Source organism: Geotrypetes seraphini, chromosome 3 (genome assembly GCF_902459505.1).
Source record: "Geotrypetes seraphini chromosome 3, aGeoSer1.1, whole genome shotgun sequence".
In the NCBI taxonomy this organism is placed as follows: Eukaryota; Metazoa; Chordata; class Amphibia; order Gymnophiona; family Dermophiidae; genus Geotrypetes; species Geotrypetes seraphini.
Genome location: NC_047086.1, coordinates 199255386 through 199273894, shown reverse-complemented (window position 1 = coordinate 199273894; position 18509 = coordinate 199255386). Strand labels below are relative to the sequence as shown.

At 44.1% G+C, this 18509-nt stretch overlaps 1 protein-coding gene across 1 annotated transcript in view; it reads right to left on the bottom strand.

Annotated features, from left to right (window-relative positions):
* Positions 1 to 256: 256 nt before the first annotated feature.
* The window catches only part of LOC117357367 (aquaporin-5-like), a 30297-nt gene continuing 12044 nt past the window's right edge, over positions 257 to 18509 (bottom strand). Inside the window, exons 3-4 of the mRNA XM_033937830.1 lie at positions 7794 to 7874; positions 257 to 1692 (exon numbers count right to left, since the gene is read on the bottom strand). Coding sequence (XP_033793721.1) covers positions 1504 to 1692; positions 7794 to 7874 — 270 coding nt within the window. The 3' untranslated portion in view covers positions 257 to 1503. The remainder of the gene's footprint in view (positions 1693 to 7793; positions 7875 to 18509) is intronic.

Here is an 18509-nt window from a genome sequence, read left to right as displayed (position 1 = left end):
AAGAAGCCATATCAGTGTATCTGGTTTTGCATCACTTTTCTCAGTATGTGTTATTGGCTATTCTTCATTCCCATTCCCCTTTCTCTCTTTTGTGATTTCTTTGAGAGCAGTGGTGTAGTAAGGGTAGGAGGCACCCAGAGCAGTGGTGCCCCGCTTTGCTCCCCCAATGCTCCCACAACTTCCATGCCCCCCTGCGCCTTCCCACCCCTATTCCATACTTGTGCTCTCCCTCCCCACCCCCACGTACCTCTAAATCTTCACCAGCGCGAGTGGCTTCGGCAGCATATTCCTCATGCCAGCATTGGATTTCCCTCTGACATCACTTCCTGGCCCCAGTATGGGGTGGGTGTTGCGAGCATGGCGAGGCACGGTGGAGAGGAGCCAGTGTCCTCACTGACATGGCGCCAGGGGCGGTCCGCACCCCCCTTACTATGCCAATGATTGAGAGGGCTTGTTGGGCAGAGAGTGGGCATTTCTACACTAACAGCATATCTACTGTACATTACTGCATGCTAACTGGTTAGTGCATGGAAAACATAGTCGCCCTTACTGCCTACAAAACAGGTGGCAGTAAGTGTCCCAAAGTAATTTTTAAAAATGATCGAGTGGTATTGACATCATTAGTGCATGATTATTAATGAAAAAAATACAAAATCCCGATTTTTTTATGGCTGTGATAAAAAAAAAAATGGCTGTAGTGCATGGGAAAGACTCACATAAGAGTGTGTTAAGACCTTGTACCTAAGGCTATGAGGGGGGCAGCGGGAAAGTGACTTGCCCTAGATTACAAGGGCAGGAGTACGATCTCAACACTGACTTCCTCGATTCTCAGCCAGTTGCTCTAACTCATTAAGCTGATCCCAACTCCACATAAATTCAGTGTCTAAACAGTAGAGACTGATCCGCAGATCGGCTTAGAACACAACCCACTTTCTTTCCATAAGATCCATCTACAGGCATCCACTCAGTCTCTGCAACCAGGGAGGCGGAATAATTTGTGATCATTATGTGGATAATTAGACAGGAACCCAGAAACCACCTCTTGCAACTAAGTTCTAGTGAAGGATTCTGGCAGATTAATTTGGGAACAGTATGAAATTACAGTTTTACATAATATTTGATTAAGTGAAAGAGAAACTTAGGAGCCATCAGCAGCAAAAAATCAGAAGTCACTTAATCCATAAGCAGAGCCATCATCTTGAGCATTGTCTTTGTCCTTGACTGGGAGAGTGGAGTTTGGCTGGTGGAGAGGAGAGTTTCATTCTCCAAACCAGTCTCACCATGGAGTTCAATTGACCAACTATCCTGGGGAAATATGTCTGCTGAGATTCCTCACCTAAGGTCCTTAAGCTGGAAGTGAAAGGTTAGAGCTTTAATTCACTTTTAGCGTGGCCTGTTTACCTTTCACGTATACATAGGCTATCTTGAAAAAGAGAGACAGGATGGTGTGGTTTCTTAACAGTTGCTGTAAGGTACTTGTTCAGTGGATTTCCTGTGCAGCTCTCAGAGGGGAGGGAGATCTATGGAACGCCTCTTCCGAGTTTCTTGCCGCTCATCCCATTCTTCCTCAGGCTCCAAATTGCCTAAGAGTATGGCCAGCCTCTCTGATGGAGTCCTTTTGTATGGGTATAGAAGATAGTTGTAAACCACAGAAGCCAAGATTCCACCAACAAAAGGTCCCACCCAGAACACCTGGGGAATAAGAAGAAAACAAATAGTTAACAATTTCAGTGGTCCTCTCTACAAATATTTGAACAGATTCTTTATCTTTGATAGTGAAATGATAAATGCCAAGCTCTCAACCAGCAAGAATGTGGGAATTGATCCAACCACATCTTTCTGTATCTGGTTTCAGTCAAGAGAGACCTACAGCTCATAGTCACAAGCTTCATCCATAATCTGGCCATTCACCTGGGAGCATGATTTAAAGTTGAATGGCCTATGATCACGGGAACCCAATAATTTGGACTTTAAACAAATTACAAAGGGGTCCTTTTGCTAAGCTGGACTAGTAAATGGGATTAGTGCATCCTAATTCAAGACTTTCCTGTTTACCAAGTCCATTTCTAGCGTGGCTGTAAATTTGTGATTTTTCAATTAGTTCATTTTGTGGCCATATGATAATATTGGCATTAAAAAACATGTAGGTGGGAGCGCTTACTGCCTCCTATTTAGAAGGTGCTAAGGGCTCCCACCTAACATAGCTGTTGTCAAGCCAGTTAAAAAAAAACAAAAAACCCTTGCTAGATTCAGAATTACTGTTTAACTACAGGCCAATTTCAAACTTAATATTTTTGTCTAAATCAGTGATTCCCAAACCTGTCCTGGAAGAACCCGTCAGACAGGTTTTTTTTAACGATATCCACAATTACCGTATTTTCACGCATATAACGCGTGCGTTATACACGATTTTTACAAACCATGCATAACCTTGTGCATTATACGCGTGAGCGCGTTGTATAAATTTTTTTTTACATCGTTCCCCCCCCCAACATCCGATTCACCCCGCAGGACCGCTCGCACCCCCACCCCGAAGAACCACTCGCACACACTCGCACCCGCATCCGCACCCCCACCCCGAAGGACCGCTCGCACCCCCACAGCCTCCCGACCCCACCCATCATGTAGAAGTTCCTACTGTTGTCCTGCTGCTTCCTCTTCCGGTGGTCCCAGCCCTTCTGTGAGCCCTGCGTCTACGCTGCTTCCTCTTCCAGCGGTCCCGCCCTTTCTCTGACGTCAGAGAAAGGGCGGGACCGCCAGAAGAGGAAGCAGCGCAGACGCAGGGCTCACAGAAGGGCCAGGACCGCCTTAAGAGGAAGCAGCAGGACAATGGTAGGAACTTCTACATGATGGGGGGGGGTCGGGAGGCTGTGGGGGTGCGAGCGGTCCTTCGGGGTGGGGGTGCGGGTGCGAGTGTGTGCGAGTGGTTCTTCGGGGTGGGGGTGCGAGCGGTCCTGCGGGGTGAATCGGATGTCGGGGGGGGCATCAGGCTTTCAGGGTGGGGACAGGACTTCAAGGGGGAGAGGAGAGTCGGGGCGGCCGAAAGGAGAGTCGGGGTGGCCAGAGGAGAGTCGGGGTGGGTGAAAGGAGAGTCGGGCGGTGACGGGAGAGTCGGGGCGGCATGCGCGGTATATAAAAATTTATTTACATAAATTACGGTTTCCCGCGCACTATACCCGTGTGCGCGTTTTACATGGGTGCACGGTATATGAGTGAAAATACGGTAATATTTGAGATCATTCTGTATATCCTGCCTCCTTGGTAAGCAAATCTATCTCATGCATTTTCATTGTGGATAGCCTGAAAACCTGATTGGCTGGGGCTTCCCAGGACAACTTTGGGAATCACTGGTCTAAACTGACCAAATGCCTTGTCTTTGAGCAACTTATTCAGCAACTTTGACTCCTCTAACTTCCTTCATCCTTTTCAGTCAGGCTTTGGACAGGGTCATTCCACAGAAACTATTATGGCTTCTTTGCTAAATGATTTATATTCATCACTTCTTCAAGGTGATTTTACACACTTAGGCTCAATCTCAGAAGCTGCCTAAATGGCTTTTGAGAAACGCACACAGACGTCCTATAGAGAATCATGCCTAAGCCCGCCTAAGAACCTGATTCTCTAATCGATGTTCATATTACAGGCGCCGGTTAGAGAATCGGGATCTCCCTGCCGCGATAAGTTTAGTGGCAACCCTTCCTACCCCCGTGAAGACTACCGGCAGGAGGGATGCTCTTGCCAGAATCCCCCACCCCAACCCCCGAACGATCGTTGCAGGAGGGATGCCCACCTATCATGACCCCCCCCCCCCCGAATGATGGCCAATCTCTCCTGCTAGAAACCTCCCCCAGTATATCGCCGGCAGGAGGGATGCCCAATCCCTCCTGCTGGAACCCTCCCACCCCCCTCACCCCCCACCCTGTGCATCGCTGGCAGGAGGAATGCCCAGTCTCTCCTGCCCGACACCCTTGAACACACCCCAATGTTCCCCAGCAAGAGGGATGCCCAAGTCATGCCCTGTTCTGTCCCCCAGCCTCACTCCCTCAACCTGTTCACTTGTCGGAAGGGCAGCTGCCCCAGGTACATTAGATAGATTGTGAGCCAACCTGGACAGATAGGGAAAATGCTTGAAGCACCTGTAAAAAAGATATGTAAACCGCTGAGAACTCTGTAAGATTCAGCGGTATATCAAATTTGAATAAACAGTTAAAAAGACCCATAAACATAAACACTGGTGTGATGTGATGATGTCACATGCATGCATGCACGTGACATCACCATGTTGCATCTGCGCATGTGCAGATGCCATCCCGACATTGCTGCTGGGTTTTGAAAAGCCATCCGGACCCCCAGACATGTTCTTGAAAAGGAGGACGTGTTTGAGGAAATCTGGACATCTGGTAACCCTAGCCGCACCTAGATATGCGACCAGGGCAGTTTTGTTAACCTTGGATCAGAAACATGAAATACCCACTTTCAGGAAGCCAACCGCCAGGCCTTTATGTAGCCCTTCATGCAGGAATGCTAGCACTAGGGCGATCAGGTCCGTGACCGGGTCCGAACTCCTCTGTGCAAACCAGACCTGGGCACACTTCCAGGCCTTTGCCTAGGCAGTTAAGGTTGACTGTTTCTTGGATCTTAAAAGGGTGGCAATCACTGTGTCTGGCGAATAGCCCAGAGCGATGGGAGGCGGAGCAAAACATTCTAATGAGACTATACAGATTCTCATGGAAATAGATTGACTACCCGAAAGTTCAGGAATGATAATAATAATAATAATAACTTTATTCTTCTATACCGCCACAATCTTGCGACTTCTAGGCGGTTTACAATCAAGAGTGCTGGCCATTCAGCGAAATACAATAAGTAGATATTCAGAGGAAATTCAGAGATCAGAGACCTCAGGAGGCAATAGTATAGAAATATAATTTGCTGAGCGAAGATGTAATATGTACATTTTAGTAGGTAATGTCCGACAGGACCTGTTGGGGATAAATAGCAATGTAAAGTTATGATAAAATGAAGATAGCAGATTATATTTATAACAGTGCTGTAAGTTCAGGTGGAACAGGGAGGGGGGAGGGAGAGGGAGAGCGAGTCAATTGTTTAGGTATTTCTGGAACAGGTATGTTTTTAGGCGTTTCCTGAATTCCCCGTATGTAGTGGGCGAAAGCAGTTGGTCTAGGTCTTTGCCCCATAGGACTGCTTGGTGAGAGAGAAGGTGTTCGTGGTGTTTTTTCATTTTGCAGCCTCTAACTGGAGGGGAATGATGTGCCTGTTGAACTAGAATCTCTCTTGTCTCTCTGCTCTTATTTCTCCATACACCCCCACAAAAGCTCTCCGATCAGCTGCAGCATCTGGATTACTCCTCTCTCTTTTTTTCTGCTCAGGACTGGAATCTACTTGCCATTCTGCTTTTTTTCTCTACAGCCCCTGCCATTTGGAATGTTCTCCCTGTTGAACTGCATTCTACTTAATTTCATCCCATTTTTCTGACCCTCCTTAAAACCCACCTGTTTATGTTGGAATTCCCATTTGTTATTGGAACCTGATTTGGTACTGGTGTTTATCCTGGTTCAGTTTAATTCTTTAACTTCTTTCTGTACCATCCCTTTTTAGAATTTTAATTGTAGTTCCTTTTCCAGATTTTAATTATATTGTTTATTATAAACTGCTCTAATTTTAATGAAGGGTGGTGTATCAAGTTTTAACTAAACTAAACTATATGCTATGTGGCCAACCAGGAGCCATTCATGAGCTGCCATATATCACTGAATATCGTCCAGAATGAATATTCATCAGATAAATTTGCATATTCTATCTCCACTGCGTGCAAATTTATCTCATGTATGTTTATTGTGGATATACTGGAAGCCCAACTTGCTGGGACTCCCCCAAAGGTTTGGGAACTGTTGTCCTAAATGTTTGGCAAAAAGTCTTTTTCCAAAACTGGCTCACTTGGCATGTCTCTGGTACACTAGTAGGATACAACAGCTAATCAGTTTCAATAGAATTAGATTATAGCAACTTTTCTCATTCAGACATGCTGGGGCAACTCTAGTTGTACTCCTTTGCATCTACTGACTGCTAGGTTTTGTTTTTTACCTAAGAAAACCAGAACAATGGTTCAGCAATTTATTTGTTTCCAGACATATCTAAAGAAACACAGAAGAGAAGAGAAGACTTTTGGGTGTCTAGACCAGGGGTAGACAATTCCGGTCCGCAAGAGCCAGAGCCAGGTCAGGTTTTCAGGATATCCACAATTAATATGTATGAGATGGATTTGCATGCACTGCCTCCTTGAGATGCAAATCTGTCTCATGCATATTTATTGTGGCTATCCTGAAAACCTGACCTGGCTCCAGCTCTCGAGGACCGGAATTGCCTACCCCTGTTCTAGACCAAGTGTCTTGGCTTTAAGTGCATCTTTTATTTTGAAATTTCCTGCAAAATACTGTATCCAATTTTAAGGAATTTTTTTTTTAATTATTTATTTATCATTTTAATACATCCTTTATACAAAGATGTTTAAAGGCAAATACAGAAATATAATACTCTCTTAGTCATAACACAAACTAAGAACTGAAATTTAAACATCCATAATAAATCATCTAATACAGTCCACAACCTGAGGAGAGGAGACAAGATGAAAATAAAGCCCCTCGGGAAAGGGGACATATACAAAAGAAAATAAAAATGTTAAGAAATAGAGCAGCTAGATGGAATTTTTTTAACCAAAACAGTTACTTGAATTTATTCTTGCTAGGGAAGGGAGTGGGGGGGGGGGGGGGAGTGATCATTGGGTCTATAGCATTACCAGAAGTTTAACAAACAGGTTGTTTAGAGGAGGTAAAAACAAATGTCCTTATAAAATGTATAATTTTTCTTTTTTTTCCCTGGTTCTTGGATCATATTTGTGGACTAAATAAATAATTAATAATTATTTCCTCAACTACGTTTTGGTTGTATAAACTGTCAAAACGAGTGATTATTTTTAATCTGTATTCAAGTAGTCTTGTTTGTTTATAGTCATGAAAATTGAATAAAAAAAAAAAAGCAGGACAAGTTTTTAGATGCAATGAAGATATAACTAGAATTGACTTGAACATGTCCAGATGCATGACATTTACCAGGGGCTGTAGTGTCTTCTTTCTTCCAGACATACAAGAAACTCCTGTTGAAAGATATTGGTCACGCCATGTACTGAATCCCATAATATTGTAGGTAAACTTCCTTTCTGCAGTCACTTTAGAACAGTGGTCTCAAACCCGTGGCCCGCCAGGTACTTTTTTAAGGCCCTCGGTATGTTTATCATAATCGCAAAAGTAAAATAAAACAGTTTCTTGATCATATGTCTCTTTAGCTATAAATTACAATATTATTATTATTAAGACTTAGCCAAAAGGAAAGATTTATAAACTATAAAGAGTTTTACCTCATGCAAATTTATCTCATGCAAAATTGTTATTTCTTTAATAAGACATTAACTATTTTTCTGAGGTCCTCCAAGTACCTACAAATCCAAAATGTGGCCCTGCAAAGGGTTTGAGTTTGAGACCACTGCTCTAGAATGAATTGCCAGTCACTCTCAATGTCAGTCAATATGAAGTTCTGAACTTAGTGCCATCCTCCTTGAACTGACATTAGCTCATAGATCCCAACTAATCTTGGCTAGGATTTCTGCTGCGCTCCTGCTTAACTGCATGTAATTATTTTGGAATGAACATGAAAGCCACTCTTGTACTGTGCATGTGCCCTCCATCATTCGCTAGAGGGATAATTTCTTCACTTACCCACTGGTTGGTAAACTTTTTCACTATTACTGAAGGAGCAAAGGATCGGGCAGGATTCATGGAACAGCCAGTGTAGTAGATCTGGAGAGAATCCAAAATAGAGGCATATGTTAATGGACATTAAACTGATAAACTTTTGATCTCCCTTTAGGTGTGTGGATATAGACTTTAGAAGAAAAGACACTAAGGGTTCCTTCTACAAAGCTGCACTAGCGATTCTGGTACTCAAACTGCAAAGAAGCCTTTAGAAACTGAACGGGCTTCATTGCATTTGCCACGCTGGAATCACTAGTGTGGCTTTGTAAAATGAGCCCTAAGACTGTAAGAAAAAAAAGAGGCCCTTTCATGGCAAAAATGGCCTTAGTACTGCCCTTATACATAGTAACTTAGTAGATGACTGCAGATAAAGACCCAAATGGTCCATCCAGTCTCCCCAACCTGATTCAATTTAAATTTTTTAAATTTTTTCTTCTTAGTTATTTCTGGGCAAGAATCCAAAGCTCTACCCGGTACTGTGCTTGGGTTCCAACTGTCGAAGTCTCAGTCAAATCTCACTCCAGCCCATCTATACCCTCCCAGCCACTGAAGCCCTCCCCAGCCCATCCCCCACCAAACGGCCATACACAGACACAGACCGTGCAAATCTGCCCAGTACTGGCCTTAGTTCAATATTTAATATCATTTTCTGATTCTAGATCCTTTGTGTTCATCCCACGCTTCTTTGAACTCAGTCACCGTTTTCCTCTCCACCACCTCTCTCGGGAGCGCATTCCAGGCGTCCACCACCCTCTCAGATATTTCCCATGCAATGAGGCCACTTTTGCCACAGCTGGAATAAGGCTGATTTTCCCATTTTCTGAATTAATGGCAGGAAGCCATTAAAACCCCCCAAACAACCAACTTACCGCATGAGACCCTATTTTGTAGGCAGTTAGAACCCGCATGCTAATCAATTAGCGTGTGGCAATGCCCACTTTCCACCCCAAAAACACACCCCTTTCTCAGAAAATAAAAAATATTTCTTCAGCACACAGTGCACACATGCAAATAGTCCATTTTACTACAGGATTCTAGCGAATGTCCCATGGTAAGCCTTTTTAATGTGTGGTTAGTGTTCACTAGCACTTACTACAGCTTAGTAAAATGACCCCCAAGAGAAAGAAGAAAGCAGAAAGGCATAATTGTTGCCCAGCTGATTGTATTTTGGAATCTGTCATTGTTGATAAGTATAAATACTTTCTGTTATTTATTAAGGTGTTCTGTTTGTTGATTATTTTTAGGCTTTTTCCAATAAAGGTTTATTTTATGCACACTACCTATATAGTATGATGTTTTAACATTTAGGGGAGGGGGGAGTTATCAACATGGGCTACCATTAAGACGGTTTATTTTACTCTAAGTTGTGCAAATTTAGCACAAGGTCTCATTGCATAAAATGGGAACCTGCACTAAAAAAAAGAGCAAAAGAAATTGACCCTGGAGAAGCCGCAGAGAAAAAGTCCAAGAGAAACCAAGCAAAACTGTGGAGAAGTAATGTTCCTGATATGGACTTTATTAAAAAATCAACTGAGCAAGCCACATAAAAACCTCTAAGAACATATGCAATGTCTCTGCTGGGTCAGACCTGAGGTCCATCATGCCCAGCAGTCCACTCACGCAGCGGTCCATCAGGTACAGGACCTGTATACTAGCCCTCTATCTATACCTTTCTATCCCATTTTCCTTCAGAAAATTGTCCAATCCCTTCTTGAACTCCAATACCGTACCCAGTCCTATCACTCCCTCTGGAAGTGCGTTCCAGGTGTCCACCACCCGTTGGGTGAAGAACTTCCTAGCATTGGTTCTGAATCTGTCTCCTTTTTATTTTTCGGAATGCCCTCTCGTTCATGTAGTTGTCGAAAGTTTGAAGAATCTGTCCTTCTCCACTTTCTCTATGCCCTTCATGATCTTATAAGTCTCTATCATATCCCCTCTAAGTCTCCGCTTCTCCAGCAAAAAAAGCCCCAGTCTCTCTAATCTTTCAGCGTATGAAAGGTTTTCCATACCTTTTATCAAACGCGTCGCTCTCTTCTGAACCCTCTCGAGTATTGCCATATCCTTCTTTAGGTACGGCGACCAATATTGGAAGCAGTACTCCAGATGCGGTCGCACCATCGCCCGATACAACGGCAGGATAACTTCTTTCGTTCTGCTTGTAATACCCTTCTTGATTATTCCTAGCATTCTATTTGCTTTCTTAGCAGCTGCTGCACATTGTACCGATGGCTTCATTGTCATGTCCACTATTAACCCCAAGTCCCTTTCTTGAGAACTCTCACTCAATAACAGCCCTCCCATTGTGTAGCTGTACCTTGGGTTTCTGTTTCCTACGTGTAAGACTTTGCATTTCTCTAAATTGAACTTCATCTGCCATCTCATCGCCCACTCCTCTAGTTTGTTTAGGTCCCTTTGTAAATCTTCGCAGTCCTCTTTAGTCCTAGCCCCATTGAATAGCTTGGTGTCATCTGCGAATTTTATTACTTCGCTCTTCATCCCCGTTTCTAGATCATTTATAAATACATTGAATAGCAGCAGTTCAAGCACCGACCTCTGCGGAACACCACTCATGACCTTCCTCCAGTCCGAGTAGTGGCCCTTCACTCCTACCCTCTGCTTTCTGCCCGCCAACCAATTCCTGATCCATCTGTGTACGTCTCCTTCCACCCCATGGTTCTTTAGTTTCCGAAGTAGACGTTCATGGGGTACCTTGTCAAAGGCTTTTTGGAAGTCTAAGTATACAATGTCTATGGGGTCCCCTTTGTCCATCCATTTGTTAATTCCTTCAAAGAAGTGCAATAAGTTCATCAGACACGATCTTCTCTTGCAGAAGCCATGTTGGCTTGTTTTCATAAGTTTACATCTCTCTAGATGCTCCTCGATGCTATCTTTTATCAGCGCTTCCGCCATTTTCCCCGGAACCGAGGTCAGACGTACAGGTCTGTAGTTCCCCGGGTCACCTCTCGATCCCTTTTTAAAGATGGGCGTAACATTGGCTATCTTCCAATCCTCCGGGATCACGCCTGTTTGCAGGGATAGATTACAAACCTGCTGTAGTAGTTCCGCTATTTCCTCCTTTAGTTCTTTCAATACTCTAGGGTGGATTCCGTCCGGGCCCAGCGATTTGTCAGATTTTAATTTTTCTATCTGCCTGTGTACATCCTCAAGGCTTACTTCCATGGATGTTAATTTCTCTGCTTGGTCTCCTTTGAAGATTTGTTGGATGTGTCTTCTTTTGTAAATACTGACGAAAAGAACATGTTTAGTCTTCCCGCCACTTCTTTCTCCTCCTTCACCACTCCCTTCCTATCTCCGTCATCCACCGGTTCCACCTCCTCCTTAGCCGGCTGCTTTCCTTTAACATATCTGAAGAACGGTTTGAAATTTTGTGCTTCCCTGGCTAGCCTCTCTTCATATTCTCTTTTTGCTTTTCTAACCACAGTCCATTGAGAACGTTGGACCCAACAAGATCCGTGTTTCAACAGGGATGTCATCCCCAGGGATTCCTGCTAGTCCTTGGGTAGACGATACGTGAAATAACTAAAGAGTCCAAGAGTAATGATCCACAGGAGATGTGCTTCAGTAACCAAATCAGTTAAAACAGTATAGTAACATTGTAACATAGTAGATGACAGCAGTTAAAGACCCATCCAGTCCATCTGGTCTGCCCAAAATATATTTACAAAGTTGGATATTATGCTTTGTAAGCATACCTTATTTGTCCATGCTATTTTAAGGGCCCCACTGTTGGAGTTTCCATCAAAGCTAAGTCCAGCCCATTCTGATCCGTACTGCCATATATGGGACATAGCCCATAGAAGTTCTCTCAGGGTTTCCGCAGCTGGCATTGTGCTTGTTGCAGGTTTCCAGGTCTCGTTGTGTATTTGTCAAGTAGAAACTGACGTTTCAGCCACCATGCTGTGGTTTTCTTCAGGGTATGCTCTGTAGTCTGAAGTGTAGCTTTTTTCTGTGTAGCCCCTGTCCTTTGGAGTGTTCTCCCTGTTGAACTGCAATCTCATCCCATTTTTCAGACCCTCCTTAAAACTCATCTGTTTATTTTGGCATTCCCTTTTATTATTTGAACCTGATTTGGTACTGGCATTTATCCTGGTTCAGTCGCACTGCAGACTTCAGAGCATACCCTGAAGAAAACCAGAGCATGATGGCTGAAACGTCGGTTTCTACCTGACAAAGATGCAATGAGACCCATAAACCTGCAACAAGCACAATGCCCACTGCGGAAACCTTGCAAGAACATCTAACCCAGCTCCATGGAGAGAATATCTATAAACCTTACCAGAGACTTTTCCATTCTATGGACTTTCAGAACAAAATTCTAATTTCTGACCAACTGACTTTCCAGCCAAAATTCATATTGGTGGACTGCCCCGTTCCCAATCAGGTCAGTGAACCCACTATTTCCAAAGTAATACTGAAGACTTCAGAGCATACCCTGAAAAATCCCACAGCATGATGACTGAAACATTGGTTTCTACCTGACAAAGACATAGTGAGACCCGGAAACCTGCAACAAGCATAGACCATAGAAGTTTGCCTGGCATTGACCTATCTGTTCAGCCACAATCAGGGCATAGACCATTGAAATCTGCTTGTTTGGTTACATGCCTTCCATATAGGATTCCTTTATGCTTATCTCACACATTTTTGGATTCAGTTACCATTTACATCACCACCACCTCCCACGTAAGGGCATTTTATGCATCTACCTCCTTCTCCATGGAAAACCTCTTCCTGACGTTAGTCGGCCTCCCTACAATTTAAATTCATGTCCTCTAGTTCTGAAGTAAATTAACCCAATTAATAACGTTTATGTGATATTTGTCTATGTTTTATGATATATATAGTATTAAATATTGCTAGATATACTTTAAGGCTGTTATTCAGACACTGCTTAGGTAATGTTATAAAGCTATTGTTACTTTGCTATTTTATGTTTATCATTGTATATATATATTTTTTTAAATCAAACACACTTTATAAATTCATGATTTACATTAAATTGTCTTTTTTTTCTTAGATATCTCTGGGCCAGAGACCTCTAGCTCAGTGTTCTTCAACTGCTGATGCGTGGACCAGTGCCGGTCCGCAGAAATTTCCTGCCGGCACGTGCATCGGGCCCCATTCAGTGCTCTTCAGCAGCATTGTCTTCGGGCCGGCTCCATGCTGTGCCTTGCCTTCTGGCCTGCCCCCGGCGTTGTCTTTGGGCCAGCTCCCTCTTCCTGAGAGTACAAAGCCATGCGAAGAAGCTCCTACACGCGTCCTGCACCTGGACCGGAAGCCTTCTCTCTGACGTCACGACATCAAAGGAAAGGCTTTCAGATGAGGCGTGGGATGCGCGAGGAGCCGCTGCCCACAGCTTTGTGTACTGCAGCACTCCAGAAGAGGGAGCCGGCCTGAAGACAACGCCAGGGGCAGGCCAGACGGCAAAGTACAGCACGGAGGGAGGGAGACAACAACGGTAGGTTGTGGAGGGACCTCTAGGAGAAAATTGGGTACAGGAAAAGATGTCTAAAGGCGGCGGGGAGCTGGGATGTAGTTAGTTTTTGTTGAGCTTTCGTGTAGCTCTTCGGGAAGGGTGAGAGGGGTTGATTGCTATGGTCTGTAACTTTCCCCTCTTTATCGAATGTGGGGTTTCTTTCCATAAATATCTGTGGCTGGGCTCTTGAAATAAAGGACAAATTCCCAAGGATGAAGAATAGCAGATACTTGCAAAACTAACCATTTGTTTTCATGAATTTAATCGCATTGGTAGTTAAGTGCGACTCCCCCTTAAGTCAATGAAAGGAATGATTTTGAAATTCATAGGTGTTGGCTTTGTGGCTGCTGAGTACCCCTAATATTGAGCAAGTGCATTTACTTTACCCAGGGAGAGGTAGTTTGTGTTTAGCACTTAATCATTTTGAAATATTTATAGAATGATCTTGGTTGATAGTGCTCCTACTGAGCTTAAATGATCTTTATATTAATGATTTTATTTTATAGTACTTTTAGTTTTGGGTCCTGTATTTGCATGGATGGGGCAGGGTCACCATAAACTGCAGTCATGTGTTCATGGATCTTCTTTGGCTTTTTCCCTTCTTATGTGAAAAGTTTTTTCACTGAACGGTGCTCCAAATCTAGCAGTTTCTTACTTGATTTGCATGAGGACTCTCCTGACATTCTGTCGCTTGGACTGTTAGACTTCCACTGAGCTGCAACTGTGTATGAGTAACCTTGAGACATGTCACAACACGCACAGACGTGCTTGCTACTTTCTTTCATAGAAACATGATGGCAGATAGAGGCCAAATGGCCCATCTAGTCTGCCCATCCACAGTAACCATTATCTCTTTCTCTCTCCGAGAGATCCCACGTGCCTATCCCAGGCCCTTTTGAATTCAGACACAGTCTCTGTCTCCATCACCTCTTCTGGGAAACTGTTCTATGCATCTAGTTTTGGGTCCTGTATTTGCATGGGGTTATCTGTGTTCTGGTAGGAATGAATATTGTGAAGCATACAGTGTGCTTTGTGTAGTTTAATTTTGCGGTTAACCATTATGTGTTGTTAATACAATTATATTGTGTGTGTGTATATATATATATACATATACATACATATATATATATATATATATATATGAATATGAAAAATGAATGGAAAAAATGGTGTTACAATTAGTATTATTATGGGGGTGGGGTCTGGGGTGGAGATTGGATAGAGATGGGCGGGGTCTGGCCCATGACTTAGCCCAGTGTTCTTCAACTGCCGGTCTGCGGACCGGTGCAGGTCCACAAAATAATTCTTTTATTTCCACCGGTCCATAGATGTCGAAAGGTTGAAGAACACTGCTCTAGGTCTGCCCAGTACTGGGCTTAGGTTCCAATTACTGGAGTCTCTGTCAAAGCTCACTTCAAACTATTCTGAACCATCCCAGTCATCGAAGCCCTCCCTAGCCCATCCTCAACTGAATGGCCATATATGGGACACAGACCATGCAATTTATATCATTCATTTTCTAATTAGAGATCCTCTGTGTTTATCCCATGCTTTTTTGAATTCTGTCACTATTTTCCTCTCCACTACCTCCCTTGGGAGGGCATTCTAGGCATCAATTACCCAGTGGCATACCTAAGGAGACATGATAGAAACCTTCAAGATCCTGAAGGGTATAGAAAAGGTAGACAGGGACAGATTTTTCAGATTATGGGGAACCACAAGTACAAGGGGGCACTCGGAGAAATTAAAAGGGGACAGGTTTAGAACAAATGCCAGAAAGTTCTTTTTCACCCAGAGGGTGGTGGATACATGGAACGCGCTTCCGGAGGCTGTGATAGGCCGGAGCACGTTACAAGGCTTCAAAGAAGGTTTGGATAGGTTCCTAGAGGATAAAGGAATTGAGGGGTACAGATAGGAGTAGAGGTAGGTTATAGGGATAGTCTGGGACCACTGCTCAGGCAATGGGCCTGATGGGCCACTGAGGGAGCAGACCACTGGGCGAGATGGATCTCTGGTCTGCCTCAGTGGAGGCAACTTCTTATGTTCTTATGTGATACCTGGGGCCAATCATTTTTAACACTCCCCCTTATAAAAAATATTTTTTGTAAACCCCCTTGATACACCTGCCTGAGGAAGGGGATTTTGGTCTCCAGAAGTTAGTATACAGTATACCCCCGTGAATTTGTGGTTCACGAATTGTGGACTCAGTCATTCGTGGTATTTTCTGACTGCCTCTTCCGGTCAGAAAATACAGGGAATGACTTAGTCCACAAATCAGCCTTCTGCACAGCTGTCAATTCCAATCAGCCTTATGCACAAAACCAATTCCTCATCTCCCCCCCCCCCCCCCCCCCCCCTAGGCAGCCTTCTGCACAGCCAAACCGCCTGCCAGCCTAAATGTTTTTTTAGCACCTGCCGCCACCCCTGCAGCCCTATCCCGCCTCCGATTCGCTCCTAAACCGCATTTGCAGTTTTTCAAAATTCACAGGTGCTCCTGGAACGGAACCCCCACGAATTTCGGGGGGAGTACTATAATATATATTAAAATTAGTCCAATAAAAAGATTACCATTTTCCATTTTTTATTTATAAATATTTATCAATACAGCTACAATAGTAATTTACTCTAAAGCAACAAAAAAATCTTTTTTTTACCTTTTGTTATCTCTGGTTTCTGCTTTTCTCATCTTCTCTTCACTTTCCATTCCATCCAGCATCTGCCCTCTTTCTCTGTCCCTTCCATTTTTCTCTTTCTGTCTCCAGTCCCTCCAACATGCTCTGGCATATCTCTTTTCTCCTTTCCTTTCCTCCTTCCCACCCCAACTCACCCCATGGTCTGGCATTTGCTTCCCTTTCCCCATGCCCTGGGATCTCTCTCCTTCCATCTCTCCTCTCCGTCCATGCTCTGGCATCTCCTGTCCTTCCTTTCCCTCTCTCCCTTCCCAATGGTCTGGCATCTCTCTCCTCTCCACTCCTTCCATCTCTCCCTCCCCTTCCATACTCTAGCATTTTGTCTCCTTCCCTTCACGATGGTCTGGCATTTCTGTCTCCTTCCCGTCTCTCCCTATGCCCCTGCATATCTCTCCTCTCCTTCCATTCCATCTCTCCTTGCCCCTCCATGCTCATATATCCTCTCTTTCCTTTCCCTCCCTCCTTTCTCCCTGGTCTGGCATTTCCTTTCCATTATCTGGCATCTCCCTTTCCTCTCCTCTCCCTTCCCTGGTATTCCTTTTCCCTCCTTCCTTCCCTCTCCCCAATTGGGTGCAGCATTTCTCTCCCCCTCCCCATCTCCATTTCTTTGTCCCTTTCCCAGTTAGCAGTGCATTATTCAGAACATGCTACTCTTGCTGGCATCAGGCCTTCCTCTCCACTGGGTCCCACCTACTTCCTGTTTCTGAGATGGAATGACCCAGCAGAAAAGAAGGCCCAATACTGGCAGAGAAGCAAATTATGAATGCTGCCTTTGGAAGACGTTCCCGGAATCAGACCATGATGTCCCCCCTTCCCCACCCGGATACGCCATTGCCAAGTTCTCCTGAGAGCGCTGGAGCCTCGTGTCCTTCTGATATGATATCAGCATTCTTGGAACTCATCATGCACTAGCCTTTGACATGCCCAACCTCCCAAGATGCCTATTTCTTCAACTATTCAGGAAACCTTAATTTGGCTGTCTGACAAAATTAAATCCTTGACTTTCTTGCACATTTCTGTGGAAGTTGCTTCCACAGGCCATCCAGTGTGATGGTCAACTTCAATGGACTGTCTACCCAACTTAAACTACTTGCTCCAAACTTTTACTTTGTAGGATGGGGCAGGGTCACCGTAAACTGCAGTCATGTGTTCATGGATCTTCTTTGGCTTTTTCCCTTCTTATAAGTGAAAAGTTTTTTCACTGAAAGGTGCTCCAAATCTAGCAGTTTCTTACTTGATTTGCATGAGGACTCTCCTAACATTCTGTCGCTTGGTCTGTTAGACTTCCACTGAGCTGCAACTGTGCATGAGTAACCTTGAGACATGTCACAACACACACAGATGTGCTTGCTACTTTCTTTCATAGAAACATAGAAACATGATGGCAGATAGAGGCCAAATGGCCCATCTAGTCTGCCCATCCGCAGTAACCATTATCTCTTTCTCTCTCTGAGAGATCCCACGTGCCTATCCCAGGCCCTTTTGAATTCAGACACAGTCTCTGTCTCCATCAACTCTTCTGGGAAACTGTTCCATGCATCTACCACCCTTTCTGTAAAAAAGTATTTCCTTAGATTACTCCGGAGCCTATCACCTCTTAACTTCATCCTATGCCCTCTCATTGCAGAGTTTCCTTTCAAATTAAAGAGACTCGACTCATGCACATTTATATTACGTAGGTATTTAAACGTCTCTATCATATCCCCCCTCTCTCGCCTTTCCTCCAAAGTATACAGATTGAGATCTTTAAGTCTGTCCCCATACGCCTTATGATGAAGACCACAGACTCAGGTAGATAAATTATTGAACATCTCTTGTATCAGTTGTTACACCACATATGGCACAAAGTCAGCCACTGTTAAAGCTGTTGATTTTTAATATCAGTTTTCATTAGCTAAGTCCCTGTTTATATAGGCTATTTTACACAGAGGTACAATATGATCTTTCATTATTTAATTGCGTCCTGGTTTGGATACTGTGGGTTTAGCAGAGGGATGCAGAATGCAAGCTCTGACGGTGATGAGTCAAAACTGCGCGAGACAATTGCATGCGGACAATGCCGGGCAGACAATTGTATGCAGGACGTCAGCATGCTGAATTAAAACATTATTTTAAAGTACTCCTAGGGGGGTGGGGTGAACCCCCACACACTTTACTTAGAACTGTTGGCACTCTCGTTGGTTGGGGGGGGGGGAACCCCCCATTACAGAGGAAACTGTAATTTTTCCCTAAAAAAGAGGGAAAAAGGCTGTTTCCTCTATAATGGAGTTTTCCCAAACACCCCTCACAACGGGAACGCCAACAGTTCTAAGTAAATTGAGGTGGTTTCCCCCCCCCACACACACCCTCCCCCCTTGGAGCACTTCAAAATAGTGTTTCAATCCAGCGTGCTGACGTCCTGCGCGCGATTGTCTATGTGCAATCGTCTCGCGTGGTTTAGTTTATGTCCCAGCTCTGACAATCCAAAATGGCCCTCACTGGTTCACATTCATT